General features: G+C 34.8%; 1 protein-coding gene and 1 pseudogene across 2 annotated transcripts; both read left to right on the forward strand.

The window, feature by feature from the left end:
• The first annotated feature begins 9,676 nt into the window (after nucleotides 1–9,676).
• Nucleotides 9,677–14,214, forward strand: LOC143535944 (squalene synthase 2-like; annotated as a pseudogene). Its single transcript, XR_013135800.1, has 13 exons — nucleotides 9,677–9,869; nucleotides 10,949–10,991; nucleotides 11,107–11,196; nucleotides 11,266–11,341; nucleotides 12,047–12,116; nucleotides 12,197–12,340; nucleotides 12,873–13,123; nucleotides 13,331–13,406; nucleotides 13,491–13,579; nucleotides 13,662–13,753; nucleotides 13,837–13,882; nucleotides 13,977–14,046; nucleotides 14,119–14,214. The product of XR_013135800.1 is annotated as a squalene synthase 2-like (transcript).
• A 2,505-nt stretch (nucleotides 14,215–16,719) lies between these two features.
• LOC143535918 (subtilisin-like protease SBT3.10) lies at nucleotides 16,720–21,857 on the forward strand. The gene is made up of 11 exons (XM_077030035.1): nucleotides 16,720–16,806; nucleotides 16,912–17,003; nucleotides 18,030–18,127; nucleotides 18,242–18,397; nucleotides 18,628–18,739; nucleotides 18,993–19,536; nucleotides 20,218–20,315; nucleotides 20,385–20,624; nucleotides 20,708–20,822; nucleotides 20,889–21,078; nucleotides 21,286–21,857. The coding sequence occupies exons 1-11, from the start codon at nucleotides 16,720–16,722 to the stop codon at nucleotides 21,855–21,857; spliced, it is 2,304 nt and encodes a 767-aa protein (XP_076886150.1).
• The last annotated feature ends 28 nt before the right edge of the window (nucleotides 21,858–21,885 follow it).

A 21,885-nucleotide genomic window follows, 5' to 3' on the forward strand; every position in this document is an offset into this window, starting at 1 on the left:
ACCTGAATCCTGTTTCTTTCGGAATTGATTGTGATGCATCTTTTCAGCTGGGCACGGCTAACTGTGTACAAATTACAAGCAACACTTAACTACTCCTAATTATATCATAATTCTAGTGTTCTTCATTTTTTTTCTTAGTCTTCAAGTGTGTTATTTCAATTTTCATTTATGAAAATGGGTCATTTTAGAAATGTTTCAATTTGCTTTGGTATGGTCAAAATGAGTCATTTTAAAAGGGCATCAGTTTAGTCATGGCAACGAGTCAATATAAAAAGGTATTTTCGGTACTCATTGAGTATGGCTTGGGGATGAAACCCATCATCCACCAAGGCAGCTTCTATGATTTCGGTCGGGTTTTAACGGGTATTTTTAAAATCATATCGATTTGGTTCTGGTCATAACGGGTCAATTTTAGAAGATATCGATTTCAATCGGGTTAAAATGGGTCATTCTCAAAACGTAACGGTTTGATTCTGGTCAAAACATGTCGTTTTAAAAAGATTTCGATTTGGTTCTGTTTCTTAAATGCGCTTTGGACGTGCTTTAGTTTATTAGGGTGCAAGACTTTTCACGTATTCAAATGTAAAAAATAGTTTTCGTAGTTAGTTAGTCACTATGCTTGTTAGATTGTGTATGAATGTTAATGTCATCAATTGTGTTCCCGGTCTAGGAAGAAAAAAAGCTCGAATCATTCTGGATGCTTATCGGAAATCTTTCCCGAATGCTTATTTTTTTATTTGCTTGCTTTCCATATTAATATTAGTGAAGTTTTTTTTTATGTTAATATTATTTTTTAAAGTTTATGTTTTAAATTTTTTCATAAACATTTTACTATGCAAAGTCATTCTTTGTAAGTTTATGTATTTCAGTACTTTGTTTGCGTATGAATATGAATTGTAATTAAAAATTATGTTGTTGTCTCAAAAAATATATTAAAAATAATTTGTTTGAATTTATATATGTGCTTACTTGACGATTTCTATATTTCCGTCCATGTCGTGCACATGTCAATAACCTAGTGACCAAATAAATAGAAAAAAAAAACAAAGCATTAATTTTAAATTGACTTTCCCTAACTTAGTACGGTTATATGAATGCATATATAACAAGCGTGGAAAGTGTTTTTTCTGAAGAAAATATTTTTTGTTCTTGTAGACGTCTTTGACTAGCGTTTGGACTGCTTAATCTGGTGAAAAGTATTTGCATTGTTCGATCACTCGACGATAATTCGGAATTTATATTTCTTAATTTTTACGTTTTCTTAATTATTAACGAATGTTTTTAATTAGTTTTAGTTGGTAATCTATTTTTTAGTACGAATTTTAGGTATAAACACACTAGGTTATAAGTTTGTATATTAAATGGATCGAATAAATAATATATTTAATAAAAATTGTTTGTTTAATTTTGCAAGTTATAAATTTATATAGTATGAATGGTGAAATACAAATTAAGAGAATCTGAAAAAGAAATAAGTCAGGCTCATAGAATTGTTACACATGCCACTAAATTGTTTGCAGATAATTTTTGTGGGCTTGAGACTTGAGTGTTCTATGACATTTGTTGGGAAATTTCGAGTAACTATTCTATCAATATGTAGGGATGATTTAGGGATTCAGCACCAGTCCTATACAGACCTTATGCTAGTGATAAGTTTGAAGTTTATTCCTTATAATGCCAGTAGTCGAAAAGAACGGAAACCAGTGTATTTAAAAATAAATGAAAGAAAAGTCCACGGCCGAGAAGAACAAAGTTATGCAATCAAAACTGTGTAACCATTTTTATCAAATGAAGATATATACACCAAAGACATAATCACATACAACAAATTATATAGCCGTGGTACGCTGACTTAACCCCTATGGCGTTCATACTTTTGGATATAGTATTTATCAAAAGTCATAAAATTCATAACCTTAATAATGAATCCTAAATATATAGTCAAATTGGATTATTCCAAGCTCAAGAATTAAGAAAAAAAATGATCAGCGTTCGGTCCACCGTTAGTCGATGGTTGTTTGCCATCAAATTCATAGTTGCAATAGCAAAAGGAAACAACGAGTTTGTGTGCCCCAACAAGACGTTGGCTAACTCCACGTGCACAAAAATGAAGCATTTCGACGTGTACAAAGCAAGAGAGTTTTTTTTGGGTATTTTCAACACCAAAGCGTCATTGACCAACGTTTAATAAATGATTTTGACAACGCTGGTTATCTTTTTAAAACCACTAACCCACACACTCTTTAATCCGTTTTTGGTATACCATGAGACTTGAAACCTCAACACTTAGACATGGATCCAGGGATGGTAATGGACCGGATTCGGGCCGAGTGTTGCTAATCTCATACCCATACCCGGTTGTAAAATTCAGTCACATACCTGACCCATTACCCGACGGGTATGTTTTGGGTAATAACCCGTTAGTTTGTTAAAAAATTTCCTTTTAGGATTTCCAAGCATATCTTTTTTAACATTTTGCGTGTATATAAACGTTATCATAAATAAATAATATTACTTAAATTTTCATTTAACTTTATATATAAACTTGATAATAGATAAAATATAAATAATATTTTTTAGATAAAATGACAAAAGATGTCCTTTATGTTTGATCTGATTTTCATTAGACGTCATTTAATGAAATAAATAGCAAAAGACATAATTCATATTTCAAATTTGCTTCACTTTACGTCATTTGTCACTAACCCAGTTAAAGTTTTTTGTTAAATCTGGTCATGTGCCTTGCACATGAGGGTATTTTGTAATTTTATATATAAATTAGTTTATATTAAAACTAAACAAATACCCCCCCCCCCCCTCCTTCTGTCATGTGCATCCACCATCATCACCCACCTTCTTCTTTCAACATCCAAAACCGCCACCACCTGTTGCCGACTGCCACCACTACCCACCACCACCTGCTGCCGACCGCCGCCACTGCATGATTCGCCACCAACATCAAGATTTGGGGAAGAAACTGGTCAGCTAAATCATACCACAATTAAGATCTATAAATTGTTAGCATCCCCAAATTTTGAAGCATCTGTGGCATTTATAATCTGCTACCACAAATTCAACTACAAAGTTTCAGTTATTTCACCAAATTCGGCACCATCACCTGCCCATTAGTAAAACCCACAAGATAAAGATTGGCCAAAAACACAAACATGTTTCATCCACAAACCCTAGATTTCGAAACCCTAGAAGCGTGGGTTGGAGATAAAGAGATCTGAAATTTAGGGTTTTTCTAAAGAAAGAGATGCAATAGCGATGGCGCCGAACAGAAGATCGCTAACTGGATTGCTATTTGTGGTCGCCGGAGAGAGAAACTGTGGGGATGTCGTTGAACAGAAGACTTGCAATTTCGGCCACTGTATTATCTAACCGTGCTCGTATAACCTGAAATCCTCTGGTACAAAGCTTATAGGTTCAAGCTGTGGTGGTTGCTGTCGTATATGGTGTGGGGTGGTGCTTGATGGTCGTCGGTTCCGCGCTGTTGGCCGGAACTGGTGATTGTTAGTTGCAGATAGGGTGAGAGTTGACCTAGAGAGAGTAAACAGGTGGCGGCGGCGGTAGGTGGTGGGTAGCGATGGCAGTCGGCACCAGGTGGTGGCGGTTTTGGATGTTGAAAGAAGAAGGTGGGTGGTGATAGTGGATGCACATGAGAGAAGGAGAGGGGGGGGGGGGAGTATTTGTTAGTTTTAATATAAAATAATTTATATATAAAATTACAAAAATACCCTCATGTGCAAGGCACATTACCAGATTTAACAAAAAAAACTAACTAAAACTAACTGGGTGAGTGACAAAGGACGTAACGTGTAACAAATTTGAAACATGAATTATGCCTTTTGCTATTTCTTTCATTAAAGGACGTCTAATGTAATAAAAATCAGGTCAAACGTAAAGGACGTCTTTTGCCATTTTGTCTATTTTTTAAATACATATATTAAATACAAAATATTTTTTTTCTTTGTATAATGAACCTACAAAAATGAAGAGTTATTAGACAAATGTTAAAGAAAAATAAAATTAATAATTATAAATTCTCGAGTTTATAATTCGGGTATATAGTTAGTGTAAACGGGTATGTGTTTTCGGGTAATCAGGCCGGGTATCAGCAAATCTCATATTTGGCACGTACCCGCGAAAATTTTTCAAAATTAACCTCATACCCACCCCTAATACCCGCCGAGCTTGAGTTATTTTATCAACCCTACGCGGACCTACTTTTCCAACACCTTCATTCTAGTTATTTTGAAAGAGTACACGTTTTCATGAGTAGCCACCCGTCTTGAGACATAAGGACTATAAATAAAAGTATAGGCGGCTTATTTAAGCACATATTATTCCATTCTATTCCCTAAAGATCACAATTCAAGGTTTGATGTCGTAGCCTATGTATACGGTGGATCTTCTTAGGGCGTAGATGTAATCCAGGTTACCTCTTAACTTTGTTGACAAAATGTGGAATTAGTGCAACAATTTTTTTTTGTCTTCGTTTATGTATTGTATACCCTTTAGCAAATATATTATTATGCTCTTAGTTCTTTAGGTACTGTAAACATGTCTTTTAAGATATCTTTAAAATTTTATTCTAGATTCGTAAATGCTTACTAGTTACCTCTGCTCATGATATGTATATGCATATGATGTGGATACACACCTTCGTAAATGTTGACCGGACTCAAGATGGACGATGTGTAATCGTGCGTTGCTTTTATTTGAAATAAAACACAAGGAAAATTATTATTATTATTGTTGTTATTATTATTATTATTAATTTCTACTTCTCTTGTTTTGTTTTTATATTTTAACTACGCAAACGAAGCATCCCTCACTTTTGACCTAGCGATAGGAAGGCTTGGGGTTCTCCAGTGGAGACCCAAGTTTAATCCTCACTTGTGTCACTTTGGGTGAATAGTGAAAATGAAGGAATTGAGCTAGGCATTGCGAGATCAGCTTGGATACCGAGCCCACCGGGTTTTCATCCCACCGTGTGTTACTCCAAAGTGTTCTGCTCTTGTGACGACACAATGACTGTCAAATGATAGCCGACGGTATGGTTTCTTGGGAGAATGTTCAAGCCAAACTCTAAAGCTAGCGTGGGCCGGTTAAGACAACATAGTCTGACCAGAATGGAACAATGATGCTCTTTAAATTGAAGAGTACGGTTGGTTAAACACAAAAAAAACGAAAGTCGTGGTTACCGAAAGAAAAAAAACTACAAAACTGAAACGTAAATGCACGAAATTGATATAACTTATAAGTAAAATTAAAGGAACATTTATATGCCATGTAGCAAGATGTTTATCATTTTGTCTTTTCTTGTGTTCTCTATCTGTTTGATCGTTTCTAGATTGCAACTTTGAAAGAAATCCAATAAAATTAATAAAAACAAAAATGACCCAGTGGTCTCTAGAGGTTTGTTTGTATTAAAAAAGAAATAAATTTAAAAGGAAGAATTACGTAAAACATTAAAGAAAAGGCGTAGCATATTAAATCTATCATAACTTAAATACAAAAAAAGAATCAGAATAAAGAACACCAGAACTAGGTAAATATGTTGTATACTTGTATAATGTATTTATCGTATTTTGGTACGATAAAACTAGAATCGAGTTAAAATGATATTATCTTAAAGAAAAATAAAGTAAAAAATCAATAAAATGCAAGTAAATGAAAATGATATCATCTTAAAGAAAAATAAAGTATTTTCAATACTGGTCTCATATGTTGATGCCTCATTTCTGATAGCTGATATGAAAGAGAAAGAGAAAAAGAAATACGCGAGGATAACATCTACAGATTAATACTGTTAAAGGTATGAGAAACTCGTACGATCATTTCTAGCAGTGTAAACATGAAAAAGAAATTAAGAGCGTTATCAGAGTTGCTCTACTGCGTCAAATTTTCATGTAAATTATGTAAATGTGGTTTAATTGAGGGGATAAATACGGCTAAAAACTTCTAGATATTCGCTTTAGGAGTATTTCTTAGACTGTTTTAAGACTTGTGTCCACATCTCACTTGCAAACAAAATTGACCCAATTGTACTTCACCACCATGAATTATTAACATTTTATTTATTTATTTATTTTTAAATTTTGTGGTCATACATTTGTCCTGGATAAAAACCAAAACTTGTCTCTTTCATTTGTTTATTGTAATCGAAAACTGGTTGGCAAGTTCATTTTGGCCGAAAATAATTTGATAATCGCTTAATTAAATCATAGATAGCTTGATAGTTTTAGTTTACAATTACAAGACTAATTACAACTAATTTACTCATAATTATCTTCCTCATCTTAGTTTTATGGGGGAAACAAGAGCGTAGTGTGCTATGATTATAGTGTCGTTAGTGTCTTTTTAGTTTAGTTGGATTTGTTTAAGATTACATAAAAAATGAGCAGAAAAATTAAAACTCAAAACTGAACATATGTATAAACCAGTTTATCACTATGCATCGCTAACAGTAAATTTTCTAGCTGTTCGAAAACTACACCACCCTTTAATTAGACCGGACTCTATCGTATCGGTTATGTCTTCGGTAGCTAGTACAATCGGTAATATCGACCGGTTTGAATCGGTTTTTAAAACACTGAATGATCACATGTTAATTCCCTCATTCTATTTATCACATTGGCACCATGCAATCAATAGTCTGTTTTATAGCTAAGATTATATACAAAGATTTGTCAACTCCATGATTTAAAAGGTTTACTCAATACATCTAGTTGTAAATTTATAAAAGCAAAAAAATAAGGTTATAAAGATTTGAGTTGACCTTATAAATGATATTGTACATGTGGTTGGAATTTATTTGTTTAAAATATATTCTTTTAATTGTTTCCAATAAACACGTATTGTTTTTATTGGACTGGAGACACAATAATCATCAAGTGACAAACGAAGGTATTATTGGCTTCGTTTCTTTATTAGATACAAATCATCAATATCGTAAGAAAAATTTAATAAACAAAGTCGTACTTTGAAGAATAAAGATTTTGAATGAAAGTCAAATAAAGGAATCTTTCAATATCAAAACTCAATAGTGTGGATGAGTGAACTGAAAACTAGGAGCGGTTCAATTGTAAGAATATTTGCATTTTAGAGTAGCTTGCGGTCCTCGTCTTTATAGTAGGGATGAGCTCGGTACCGATATTGGTATCGAAAATAGCAGTATTAAAGATATTGATATCGAAAATTACCAAAATGGTTATCGTACGTCTGGAACCTTAAAAAGTGGGTGCTTGATTTGTACCGAAAGTACCCAATATCATTTGCTCATCAACTAAAATACATACTTATTACTAAAATTCAAACATCGGTGGGTGGGTGGGGGGGGGGGGGGGCTAATGGCAAAAGACGACCTCATATAGTCATATGCTCATGATCGCAGACAGCGCTGGGTAGCTCAAGTCAACTATCTCCTGCGTTGGGGTAAATTGTTGCCCGAAAGCCCACTATAATAAAACCTGGTTGGATCAAATTCAAATTTAAGACCTTACGGCCTATAACCCAAAGTCCCAAATCTTCACTTTTCCTTAAAATGCTAGTTAGACAAAAACTCATTGGCATAGGAAAACTAGTGTAGTGACCAAGGTTCAAACTCATAACCTCCGCTTTGAAACTCCCATGTCTTAATAACCACTACAGTGTAGCTCATCCATACACTCCACTCTACTCCATAAATAAATTTTTTTAACGTATACTTAACTTCAACCAAAGGTATTTCGTATATAAAATTTAAATTATAACAATAATAATAAACTATATTACATTATGCCCATTCTTTGAATTTAGTGACCCAACTACCATCTCTCATCCAATTTCCAACCTTGGTTTTATACTTCTATACTTTTGCCCGCTGCCAATTTTAACCTACATTGTTATATTTACCTTTTTAATTTAATTCCACACCTTTTTTCATATAAACTCATAAATTATAATTCCACTTAAATAGGAATAGTGAAGATGGCCAAAAAAAAATAGATTTTGGGGATTAGGCATTCTAATTATTGTTGTTTGGATTAAATTTTAATGATAATTATGGTTATATATACATATACAATTAATTGACATAGTGTTACAATTATTGTGAGGATACAATATCTTGATATATTGTTTGAGTGAGTTCACTAACTTGGCACGATGACTGTTTGAAGACTTGTAAAGACATACGATCTTGATATAGTGTTTTGAAGAAGGTGATCATCACCTTTGCTTACTGAGTTGTGAGACGCTGTGCTTGGTGATCCATACCATTTAGGGAAACAATTAATGTAGAATACTCTCGATCGAAGGATCCGGGAGAGGACTAGAGTGAAAGTGAATTAGTTAACATTCACTTGAATCTCTATAATCAGCTATGTCAGCTTTAACCATGAAACTCTTTACTTGTTGGATTTACTGTTATCAAGATGCGAAAAGAGCTTAACAAAGTATTTAACATCTTTAAGCAAGTTAAATTTAAGAAAACTTTTCTACCCTCTCTAGTTTTGCTCAACTTTACAGCCAGTTTTATTAAAAGGGCCAAACAAATCAGCTATATTTTTCATATGATTAAAAATAAACTTTACTTAACTAAATGGTTAAGTATGTAAGTTATGCAATTTATTAATTTTCGTAGGAGTTTACATTACTACTATATAATAATTAAGGACTTTGGTGCCGTTAAGTCCTGATTGGACCACTTGGCGGCACCAAATTAGTCCTTGTCATTTGGGTTTTTGTTGTCAGTTTTTAGTTACAGTACCGTAATGAACATTGCGGAAGCCAACCGAACGTCAATTTTGTGTTTTTTTTGTTTGTTTTATTTCTGATAAGGTAACGAGCGTGATAGAAACTAACCGAATTCGCCGGCCGAACGTCAACTTTGTGTTTTTTTTGTTTGCTTTAATTTTGGTACGGTAACGAACGTGAAGGAAACCTACCGAATTCGCATAGACTCACAACCTCAATGCCCTGAACCGACAACGCTTGGGTTTTACCAGCCTCTGAGTTGACCGACCGACGTCTACCCATTGGTCAACCTCTATTTTTATACATATTTTTTTTTTGTTTCTTTTAGCACATTTACCGTAACGAACATAACCGAAAACGACCGGATTCATGCCGAGTTTTACCGCCTCAATACCCGGGACCGATAATGCTTAGGTTTTACCACCGCCCGGGTTCGCCGACCAAATAAACGTCGAATATGTTGGTTTTAGTTCCGGTACAACGCACGTAACTATAACCTATCGAATTCATGCCAACTTACTGACTCAACGCTTGGGTTTTACCATCGTCTGGGTTTTACTAACCTGCACCGGTGCAATGCGTCAGATAAGACACTATGGGGTCCATCCACTTTCTTCATCAATTGTTTGATGCTTTTACATTTTTACACGTGTATTTGAAAAGTTATATATAAATTTCAATCCGAGTAATCGCTTTCTTACCGCTGCACTAACATCCATAGATTTAAAAAACAAACAGAAAAGAAAAGGAAGGCATGCGACACACTATTAAATATTAATTATTTAAGTATCGTCACAATCCTTTTCCTATATATAAAACCAATCTCAAGACGGGACACCGCACAACACAACACAAACCTCCATTTGTCACATACATACACATCTGTAGATCCATCTCCAATACAATTTGTACAATAATCGATAAATAAAATGGGGAGTTTAAAGGCAGTGTTGAAGCACCCGGACGATTTCTAACCGTTGTTGAAGCTGAAGATGGCGGCAAAGAAGGCCGAGAAGCAGATTCCGGCTGAGCCACACTGGGGATTCTGTTACACCATGCTTCATAAGGTTTCTAGAAGCTTCGCTCTCGTTATTCAGCAACTCAATCCCGAGCTTCGTGATGCTGTAAGTTACATTTATTAATAAATTAAACGCCGTCGTTTTTTGTGTGCATAGTAATTGACGGCTTTTAGATGCGTCAATTGGAGTGATTGGATTCGAAATTTTGTTTGTGAAAAGTCAATACCAATTGTTGTTGTTAATAATTTGTTAGAAAACAAATTTGTGAAATGTATATGGTCTGTGATGTGCATTCGTACGTAACCTAATATGCTCGATTGACGAAACTCTGTTTAATTGGTAATTAGTTCGTGAATTGTGGACTAGGCAGATTCGAATCATGAATTTGCTCGATTAATCATCATCTTTCCTGGATCCGTGGTGTAGGGGTGTAAACGAGACAAATCCGAGTTCGGCTCGTTTCGAGCTCTTTTTTTAAAGCTAGAGCTTGGTTTGTGTGGCGTTCATCAAGCCCAGACTCGGCTTGTTTATTATTTATTAATTAAATTATATAGTTTTTATATATTTCGAGAAAAAACCTTAAACGAGCCAAAGCTCGGCCGTGCAGTGTGAAATTAATACATAAAAGTCCAAAAGAGGTAAAATTTAAATATATACAAAGCTCGAGCTCTGGCTAAATAACTAAACGAGCTTTATTTGAGGCTCGGGGCTTGGCTTGAGCTTGAAAAGGCTCGGCTTGTTTCGAGCTTTTTATCGATCCGATCTCGAGCAATTCAGCTCGTTTGACCCCTACTGTGGTGTTTTTTCGTTTCTTTTCTTTTGGTGGGGTGGGGGGTAAATGGACATTGCCCGGTAAAATTTTATAAAAGAAAACTGTGGTTAAAGGATTAACAAATCAATTAATTTTCATTTCAGATGTAAGCACCCTACCGTGGTGTTTATAGACTAGAAATATAGCTCAGGCATTTTAACATATAAATTAATTTTTGATTAGGTTTTCCAGATCTAACTGATAGTGAATTCACAACTGATTCTGTTGTATTTCATTTCAGATGTCTAGAACATGTGCGTCTGTAATCTGTTATATGACTGCATCATCGAAATAGCTTATTGTGTTTTTTGCATATGTACTCCTAGAATTAGGTTTCTAAAGGTGTTTTGATTTTTTTTTTTTGAAAATACAGGTGTGCATTTTCTATTTGGTTCTTCGTGCTCTTGACACCGTTGGTATGTCTTAATATATCTAAGCTATTAACAATCATTCATTTTCTACTAAACAATTCATACAAAAACCATTTGATGTTCATGATTTAACAATTTGGGTGCTATTCTTTTTAACCAGAGGATGATACAAGCATAGATGCTGATATCAAAGTACCTATTCTGATTGCCTTTCATCAGCATATCTATGATCGTGATTGGCACTTTGCACGTGAGTTTAAATTATAACCTTAAATCTTTTGTGATATATGTTGAGGCAGCTTTTTATTTAATCTTGTAGGTGGTACAAAGGAGTACAAAGTTCTCATGGACCAGTTTCACCATGTTGCTACTGCCTTTCTAAAGCTTAAGAAAGGGTAAATTTTAAATATAGGAGTACTAGGGGTGCTAAACTGGTCGCGTTCGTGGGTTTGCGTATTCGCAGGTTGACATGAACATGACCCATTTAACTTAAAAAATAATTTAGTTTTTCACTTGTTTACATAATAAGGGAGATGTGGATTACAAAAGAATAATTTTTGCAATTAGTTTTTCACTTGTTTACATAATAAGGGAGAGGTGGATTGCAAAAGACTAAATTACTGCGAGCACTGAAAGAGCAAACCTAAATCGTAATTTTTTCAACCAATGGCTAGATTTTTTCAAAACTCTTACTTACATACAAATATCTGTGTTTTATAGATAATAAACTGTTAAAACTAATTTGTTCAATGCTTTTCACTTTTACACGTGTGTAGGTAGGTGTTGGAAATATGCCACACGATACACATAACATATGCATGTTGAGTTCTATAAATTAGCAAATTTTGTTTATGTATTTTTCTTAGAATGTTAAAAAGGATGAATAAACATTGCATTCTAGTCATTATTGTGTATTTTACAATTTTGTCAAATTGAAAAAATGAATGATTTGTTTGTTATTTCTGTTCTCGCAAAATTCGCGCCTCCAATGTACACTACATATAGATTTTGATTAATTATCATTAAATAGAATTAGTAAAACATGAATTAGTTTTTACATATATTACAAAACTGATTTACATACTTGGAACATTCTTCAGCTATCAGGAGGCAATAGAGGATATAACTAAGAGAATGGGTGCAGGAATGGCAAAGTTTATATGTAAAGAGGTACTTACATGTTATCATATCCAATAAACATGGTTCTTTCTTTGTAAGAATGGAAAGTTAGATAATATTGGTAAGTACAGGTGGAGACAATTGATGATTATGATGAGTATTGTCATTATGTGGCGGGACTTGTTGGATTAGGATTGTCAAAACTCTTCCATGCTTCGGGCACAGAAAAAATGTTCCCCGATTCCATGTCCAATTCTATGGTTCTATTTCTTCAGGTAAATATTCTGTGTCATCATTTTAAGCCTTAAATGATATATAGGCTTGTGAACGAACGGAATGGACGACCGAGCACAAAAAATTAATCAAACAAGTTCTTGTTCGTTAATGGTATAAACAAACTCTTCACGAACATAAACGGACTACATAACTGAACGTGGATGGATGAACTAGTTAAAACTAATGTGAAGAACAATGTGTTGAGCCTAATAGTTATTAAAACTATACTAAGCTTTAGCGGGCCTTAAAATTATCATGAATATACTAACGAACGTACTTATCAAAACAGCAACATAGAACATAAACAAATATAAATGAACGAACGTTCATGAACATAAATGAATGAAAGAGAAATGTGTTCATGTTCGTTCGTTTAACTAAGTGAACAACATTTTTGTTCATGTTCGTTTGTTTATTAAAAAAACCGAACTTCTCACCGAACAGTTCACGAGCTTGTTCACCGAATGTTTGGTTTTATTACATGCCTAATAATATATGACATTAACATTGTATGCATGTCAAAAAATGTAGAAAACAAATATCATACGCGATTATCTGGAGGACATAAATGAGATACCGAAGTCTCGCATGTTTGGCCACGTGAGATATGGAGCAAATATGTTAATAAGCTAGAGGAGCTAAAGTATGAAGAAAACTCTGAAAAGGCTGTTAAATGCCTTAATGATATGGTGACGAACGCGTTAATACACATTGAAGACTGTTTGAAATATATGTCTGACTTGCGGGACCCGGCCATCTTTAGGTTTTGTGCTATACCTCAGGTAAATTTCATAGCATTAATACTTTTAGTAACATAACTTGTTGGAGTTGCCTATCACGATACGGTGGGAATTTTATATATGTATATCTACAATCTGGCCTACCAAAAGACGTGCCACCGTTGTTCATGATTACTATTCATAGTTTAAAATTTGTTATATATATAATGTGTTTACCTTAGTTTAATTTCAAACTTTAATACTTTTCAGATCATGGCAATTGGAACCCTAGCTTTAATGTACAACAACATTCAAGTTTTCCGGGGTGTAGTTAAGATGAGACGTGGTAATTTTTTTTTTACTTTTTATTTTATTTTATCGTTTATAATATATGCCTGAATTGTTTTAAAGGGGTCTCGTTTTCTTTTAGGTCTTACTGCAAAAGTAATTGATCGGACCAGAACAATGGGAGATGTGTACCAGGCTTTTTATGATTTTTCTGTCATACTCAAGTCAAAAGTAATAATATTCACTAAAAACTGGTCAGTTTAGTTAACTTTTATTCACACGATTATAACTGTTGGATTGGTTGGGTGTATAGGTTGACATGCGTGATCCCAATGCTGAAACAACAATCTCCAGGATAGAAGCAGCCCAGAAAATATGCAAAGACTTAGGCACCCTTAAAAACAGGTAGTTTACTGATTCCTTTTTTTTTTCCTTAAAATGGTCTTTTTTGATAAACTCAAGAGCCAACTATTTTTGTGTCGTCTCAGGAAATCTTACATAGTTGAGAGCAAGCCAAGCTACAGTCCCGCTGTGGTAAGAGTTCTGTTAATATTGTTTTTCCTAAATTGCCCTTGTGTTTCCATACAATTTATTATTAACAATGATATATACAATGATGTTGATGCAGATCGCATTGCTTTTCATTATGCTGGCGATTGTTTATGCGTACGCAACTGCTAATCGACAGAATAAAATCAGTAAGCGGTGTTTGTGACTTAATATGCAATTATGCATGCATTTTTCCCATGAACGGTATTTCCTTTTCGCAGAAGTTACTCTGTAAGAACCTGTGGTGATCCTGAAGCGGAAAAAAATCCAACTGTGAGATGTGAAAGATATTATTTTAGGGTGATTGTTTCTATGTGCGTCCGGATGTCTTGTGGTTGGTAGAATATTGTTGTCGTAAATGGAAGTAGCTGTAATCTCGCTATGTGAAATATGAACACGAATTTGAAATGTTTGGATTGTCCTGAAGACTTGCATAAACATTGTGGTTATGGATTGGCATATTTTTATAGTAACGTGTAAAGTGATTCTTTTGATTTTACAAAGGAGGTTAGGTTTTGTTGATATCAAAATGGTTGTGTAGAGAATGTGGAGCTTGAGGACTAATCTGTATGGAAAGATATACTCTCATTGATATGTTTAATAATAAAGAGTTTTGTTGGAGAAAATCACAGGGGCAAACCATGTAGTTTTACCCCAGTCACAAGTAACCATGTAGTTTGATGGATTAGCGACGGCGTTTTCACCGATGAATCACAGTAAGATTTATTATTAGCTTATAATTCCACTTGTTTCATAGACAATTTGTCACTGATGGATATCCGTTGTTACTGTTGGTGTTTTATAAAGAAATTTTAAATTATTTAGAGTTTACTAGATATAAAAATAGATGACTATTTACTGTAAGTTCAAAATGCGATAACTTGTCTAAGCTATTAGAGGGGAAGCCCGTACTAATTAATACCTGTGTTGGATTCGATATTAGAATATGTATCGAGAAGTAACTAGGCATGCCCCTCCTACGGTTTACCAAAACATAATGGATTGACTTAGATATAGAAATTTCAGCGGCACGGCTGTAAATCAGATGATACATTGTTCAAGAGCGCACTTTTTATATTATATTATAAGAATTTTTGCCTTTTGTCTTTTGTGAGACTCGAACCCCAGACTTTGCTGGATAACACCAGCACCTTCACCACCACGCTATAAGGAGTTGGGTACTTAGTGATGAATTAGATGATTATTGTTTTTAAACTTGTTTATATCTAATAATTATTTATTAAAACATTTGTATTTCTATGATTGCCTTTTATATAGTTCAATTTATTATGACATCGTATTGAGCTTTCTAAATCATTTTAATTGATAAAAATTTACAAATACTATGATATTTATAATCATACCGAATTTTTTACTTATAAAAAAAAACCATAACATTACCTAGGAAAATCTCACTCATAGCTAGCTTATATTGGTAGGGTCTGGAAAGAGTGAGTTGTAGTCATGCAGATAAACCCTACCACTATCCTAAGGCTCAACGCTATGGGCGCGGTGGATGGGATGATGAGGGCGCGGTGGGTGCAGAACACCGCCGCGGGGCGCCGTTGGTGGGGGCGCGGAAGGGGTTCCGGTGGTCGTGAAGATGGGCGCGGAAAGGGGGCGCTCTCTCTCCTCTCTCACACACACACACACACACATATATATATTTATATTGGGGCACCCAATGGGCATTAACCATAGCGGGACGGGCTTCGATGCTCCGTTTTTTACGAGGCCATGACGTGGCACCGTGGAGGGGCTTCGATGCCCCTCACCATAGCATACAACCTAAGGGATAGAGAGATTGCTTTCAGTGAGACCATTGACTCCCAAAAATTAGCACGTGCATACAAAGCATAATACCAAAATATTTGTGCTAGTGATGGTTTCCAAACTGCATTAATAGAAAGTTACCAATAACATACAAACATCATGTAATAACATAAAGACCCATTGGTAACGAACGGAAGCAAGCAAAGTCCGTCTGAAATTACTCATTTTCCTAATATTTTGCCACTTGCTAATTTTATACAAGATTTTATAAAATCTGAATAAAAGTTTACTAAAAAGAAACTGAAATTAGAAAATGTAAACTCTTACTTAAAGTGAAAGACAAACATAGTGTTAAAACTTGTTTTAGATATTTACACACCAACAAAATCCGACACTATCTCATCATGCTCATCCTCACCAGTCAGCTCCACTGTTGTTCACCAATGCTGCAAAGTCAAGTCAACTCTCCATACTCCGCGTAATCTCAACTCAAATCAACAGTAAGAATATTCAGCATACTTACTTGTGGGAGCAGGTAATTCATCATTTGTAGGCCCTCCTAATCTTACCCAACAATTTAGTTAGTTGCTACTACTTCACCTATTTAACGGGTTCTTGATGCACTTTGAAAGTGATATTGATTTTATTCTTTTTTAAATAAAGTTTTGAGTCTTTTATATATGATGATTGCACTTCATATTGCATGTTTAAGATTTTTTTTTTTGGTAAAAGGTCAAAAGCTTGACAATTTTCTTGATTTTCAAGGTGTATATATTTCTTGCCAATTTTGGAGAAGAAATTTCATTAAAGGGTATTTGTGGTATAATTTGATTTTTTTTTTGAACTTACAATAAACCCTTTTCAGTTTTATATTTTTTTTGAATCTTTGTAAAAAAAACCAGAAATTCACACCATTTTTTTACATGTATAGAGCATATCTGTGTATCAGCCTATATTAGTGTGTGTACTTTAATAATTTTCTATTGAATTGCCATTTTTCTGAATCATATATGTATATGTACCTATGTGTGTATAACTTCATATCTCTAATGGGATTCTCATCATGGGTTCATGTTCTACTCCCAGTTTTAGTCTTCCAGCAAAAATGGGTTGTGTTGGGCATTTCAGATATCAAGGTTTGTTCTTTTAATGCTTCATGAATTATCCATATTCATATTTGAACTGTCTTTTGTTTTCTTGATTTTTAAAGTTAAATTCAAGAATGGGTGATACAATTTCAGGTGTATATTGTTTATATGGGACATAATACTCGCACTGACCCACAGCTTCTTCAAGACACACATCATGGGATACTCTTACAAGTTCTTGGAAGGTGCATTTATACATAAATTACATGTGTGCGTATAGAGGGGTGTAAACGAAGCAAACCGCTTGTGAGCTACTAGTGCCAGGTTCGCTAAAAGCTTGAATCGAGCCTAATTTGAATGAGCCCTTGTCTGAAAATGAGCATGATTAATGAATGATCCCAAGCCCGGCTTATTAATAAACGAGGCTATATTTAATATAATTTTTATTTAATATATCAAAAATATATTTATATAATGATAACTATTATATAAAAAATTAGCTTAATAATATATATTACGTTATTTATAAAAATTATAATAGTATATAGATTAATAATATTAAATAGTAAACGAGTTGAGCCCAAGCTGAGTTTGAGCGTGAAAAACTATTTGTGTGTTAATAGCGAGAGAGCCCGAGGTTGAGCTCTCATAAGTTGAATGGGTTGAGCTCAAGCTTAGGTGAGCTCGAGGCCGGTCCCGTTCATTAACACCCCTAGAGGGGTGTTTTTTTGGGCTTATGCACATAATTTATAAGTTTGACGGCCTTCCGTTACTTATTAATTACGGTCATGTATATTGCTCAAATGTGAAAAGATTACAACACAGAAATAAATTTTGTAATTGGTAGTATGAAAACTACAAATTAGTGGCAAGTTGTTGTTAAGACTAAAGATATGTTTTAACTTTTAAGGTCAAAGTTTGACTTATTAGTAATAAATTTTGACTTCCACAATCAAAACATTTAACAATTCAAAGTTATTTTATTTGCAAGTGGCAGGATCAAAACTACAGTCATGGTAGCATTTTACAGGCTTATGTATACGATGCATCAACGTTCTTTTTTTTTTCAAACAGTAAGTAAATGCCACTAATTTGTATATTAAATCTATCTCGTTTGACCAGAAAAGTCAAAACATATTTTTAGTCTTAACAACTTGAGCTCAAGACAGAAAAACCAAAACAAGAAACTAATTCCAATATAACTAAAAATGAAATAAAATGGTCAGAAGAGAGAAGTGGCCCGTATAATTGTTTGCTGTTTACATTTATAGCAAAGAAGCCGCGACTAAATCGATCGTGTATAGTTACAAGCACGCCTTTTCTGGGTTTGCTGCAGTATTAACCCCAACTCAAGCCTCATTGATTTCAGGTATTTTGATTTTATTCATTTAGGTTAGTCATCCTAATTTGTACACTTTGACATCAAAACTATAGTTTGACTTTTGAAGTCAAACAAAATGGTTCTCACTAATAATGTATGCAGATTTTCCAGACGTTGCTCGTGTGATTCCTAACAGAATTTATAAACTTCACACAACAAGAAGTTGGGATTTTCTCAATGTAAATTCTCATTTTGTCAACGGTATACTCTCTAAAGGTCAATCGGGTGTTGGGACTGTTATTGGCGTCCTTGATAGTGGTAAGTTATACTTTGACTTTGACTTTCAAGTCAAACAAAATGTTTCCCGTCTAGAAAGTTATCATGACTTCTTTAAATTTCCAAGAAAGTATTTATAACAAAATTAACATCATATAAAAGTAGTTTAATAAGAAATTTGTTGCTATGAAATCTTTATAAACCAACACTGGTTCAAAAAAAGTTAGTTTGACCTCCAATGTCAAACTGTTTTGACTTGTTTTTTCTACCAGGCGTATGGCCCGAATCTAAAAGCTTTGATGATGTCGGTATGAAGAGGGCACCGTCACGGTGGAAAGGTGTATGTTTAGAAGGCGAACAATTCAACAAGTCCAACTGCAACCGGTTCGGTTAATTTTTAAGATTACTTAACATAAAGAGTTTACCTTTTTTAGAAAAAAATAAACTTTAGAAATAAGTAATGAGTGTTTAAAGTTGAAGTGCATTGTTTTGAGATATCTTTTCATATAAAGTATTGAGTTTCTGTGAGTTTGACTATCTTTTGACTTTAGATAGTAAAACTTGGCATCTTATGCAGTTTTTCTATCTAATGAGTGTATTTAGTTATTTACAATTTACCATTTTGAATTTAATATAGAAAAATCATCGGTGCGCGATGGTATGTTAAAGGATATAAAGCCGAATTTGGAGACTTGGACGTAAGTGACGGTTCTGAATTTCTTTCACCGCGTGACGCATATGGTCATGGAACTCACACATCCTCCATTGCATCCGGGGCCGTAGTAAAAGACACCAGTTTTTTCGGGCTAGCCCACGGGTTAGCCCGAGGTGGTGCACCGTCATCTCATTTGGCTGTATATAAGGTTTGTTGGGCCATGGGTGGTTGCAGCTCGGCTGATATTCTTGCTGCATTTGATGATTCGGTCCATGATGGTGTGGATGTGCTTTCTGTTTCTTCGGGCACGTCTCCACCATTTTCTACATATGTTGATGACCCATTATCCATTGGCGCGTTTCATGCGGTTGCTCGTGGGATAACGGTGGTTTGTTCATGTAGGAACTCGGGCCCGTATCCTCAAACTGTGACTAACACAGCTCCGTGGATTATAACCGTGGCTGCAAGCACGATAGATCGAGCTTTCGCCACCTCAATTACGCTTGGAAATAATCAAACATTTTTCGTACGTCTCTTTTCCTTTCTGTGCATGAAACTGAGAAAACCGATCTGTAACTGAAATAACTTAACCGAAACAAAAACCAGCGGTTTGGTTTTGTGTTTATGTAAAAACCAAACTTTCGGTCTGGTTTTGATTTTGCGCGTAATTAAAACAAATAAAAATCGAACTGAGCCGAATTTATGGATTTTCATTTTTATTTTATTCTGAATGTTAGTGATCTATAAGTATTTTATAAATGGGGTAACTCAAATATTTTAGCTCAAATGTATAATAATTGATTAAGAAAAGAATTTAGGTCCAAAACTCCAAATTTATTATTTTGGGCAAATTTAATTTATCTCTAAGAATCAAATGTATGAGTAAGAACATTAGTTAACAAGTGAATGGTTCAAACAGATTGAAAGTTGCCAAAGTGTATTTATAATGCACACAGCCAATTAAAGAGTTTTGTTAAACAAATCAGATTATTAATGCAATAATATGGTGCATTTAAGCCCGGATGTATAATAACCAATTATTCATTAACTAACGAACCGGTTTAGGCCCGCATTCAATATTTTGGGCCTATTATTCTTTTATCTTAAAACAGTCAAATGTATGAATTCGAAAATTTGGCTTTTCTTTTTCTCTAAAGAGTCAAATTTATGACCGTAAAAGTCAAACTGAAAGTCAAATCATATGCAGGGTCAAGCTTTCTTTGCAAGGAAAGATTTTGACAAGTACTACCCTTTTGTGTACGGTGAAGATATTGTTGCTGATGATGCAGACGAAGATGATGCAAGGTCTTTTCAGTAATTTCAATAAATCTTGATGTCATTTTTGTTTTCCTAATTTATATTTCTTCGTTGCAGAAGTTGTGAAAGCAACTCATTAAATGAAAAACTAGCAAAAGGCAAAATCATTCTATGTTTCCAGTCACGTGCAAGAAGCTCGGCTGCTTCGACTGCCAAAAATGTCCATGCAGCTGGCGGTGTTGGGATCATTTTTGCACAGTATCCAACCAAAGATGTCACGCTGACTTTTGTGATCCCGTGCGTTCAAGTTGACTTTTCAGTTGGAACATCATTAGCTACTTATACCGAGTCAACCAGGTTTGGTCAAACTCACTTAGTTTTGACTTTTGATAAAAGCAGAAGATTGGTTTGTATCTTGTACATGCATTTTTGTTTAACAGTAATCCAGTTGTGAAGATTGGAATGACAAGAACGGTTATCGGGAAGCAAACGTCGCCTGAAGTTGCGTTTTTCTCAGCCCGAGGACCAAGTTCACTTTCTCCCACAGTACTTAAGGTCAAACAGTTTAAGGTTGACTTTTTTGTTTTTGACTAAAGTTTAAAGTCAAACTTTGTATTGCAGCCCGATGTAGCGGCTCCGGGGGTTAACATATTGGCGTCATGGTCCAAGAATCAAGTCCCGCCACTTGACTTCAAAATGGAATCGGGGACTTCTATGGCTTGCCCTCATGTTTCGGGCATTGTTGCTCTTCTTAAATCTGTATATCCAACATGGAGTCCTGCAGCAATCAAGTCGGCCCTCGTTACAACAGGTAACAGTGTACATATAGCTTTTTAAGTTGTATGTAGAGGTTAGTTGTATATTAAATCATATAAAGAAGTTTACTATCTAAATTTTATATAAATACCTGCTACTCTCGCCTACGCTTTTGGGACCCTATCGCTTTGGTGTGCATAGCACTTCTTAAAACCAAGTTTGTATGTCATTTTCATGACCATTATCGTTTTCTGTAATGTAGGTTCTATAGAGGATGACAATGGTCAACCTGCTGTTGCAGAGGGGGCTCCACACAAGCAGGCTGATCCATTCGACTATGGAGGGGGTCACGTGGACCCCAACAAAGCTATAAACCCCGGTCTCATTTACAACATGACAACCAAAGATTATATTCGTTTCCTTTGCGCCATGGGCTACAACGACAGTGCCATAAGCTTGTTATCAAACCAACCACACGCTCCTTGCCCTCGGAAAACAAACTTTCTAAAAAACCTTAATCTCCCATCTATCTCAATACCGGAGTTGGTAAAAACCGTAACGATATCAAGGACTGTGACCAATGTGGGCCCTGCTTCATCTCTATACGTCGCACGAGTTGAAGCACCCGCCGGCACAAGTGTTGTGGTGGAGCCATCAATCTTGTTTTTTAATGCCACGAAAACAAGGTTACGGTTTAAGGTGACAATTCGACCGTTGGTGAGGGTGCAAGGGAGGTTTTCTTTTGGATACTTGTTATGGGAAGATGGGATTCATGTTGTGAGAACACCCTTGGTAGTTCGAGTTGTCATAGAGAAGTCATATTCTGAAGTATAACTACTTTGTAATATGGCTGCATGGCTGT

Source organism: Bidens hawaiensis, unplaced genomic scaffold (genome assembly GCF_021521415.1).
Source record: "Bidens hawaiensis isolate Kalapana, Puna unplaced genomic scaffold, B.hawaiensis_p1.1 tig00010730_1, whole genome shotgun sequence".
NCBI classification, from domain to species: Eukaryota; Viridiplantae; Streptophyta; class Magnoliopsida; order Asterales; family Asteraceae; genus Bidens; species Bidens hawaiensis.

What these genes read in the sequence shown, in the direction of transcription:
- LOC143535918 (XM_077030035.1), top strand. Translation starts at nt 16,720, where the DNA reads ATGGGATTCTCATCATGGGTTCATGTTCTACTCCCAGTTTTAGTCTTC. An exon ending in CTCTTACAAGTTCTTGGAAG is followed by an intron (nt 17,004 to 18,029) that starts GTGCATTTATAC and finishes TTACATTTATAG; the next exon opens with CAAAGAAGCCGCGACTAAAT. An exon ending in AACAAGTCCAACTGCAACCG is followed by an intron (nt 18,740 to 18,992) that starts GTTCGGTTAATT and finishes AATTTAATATAG; the next exon opens with AAAAATCATCGGTGCGCGAT.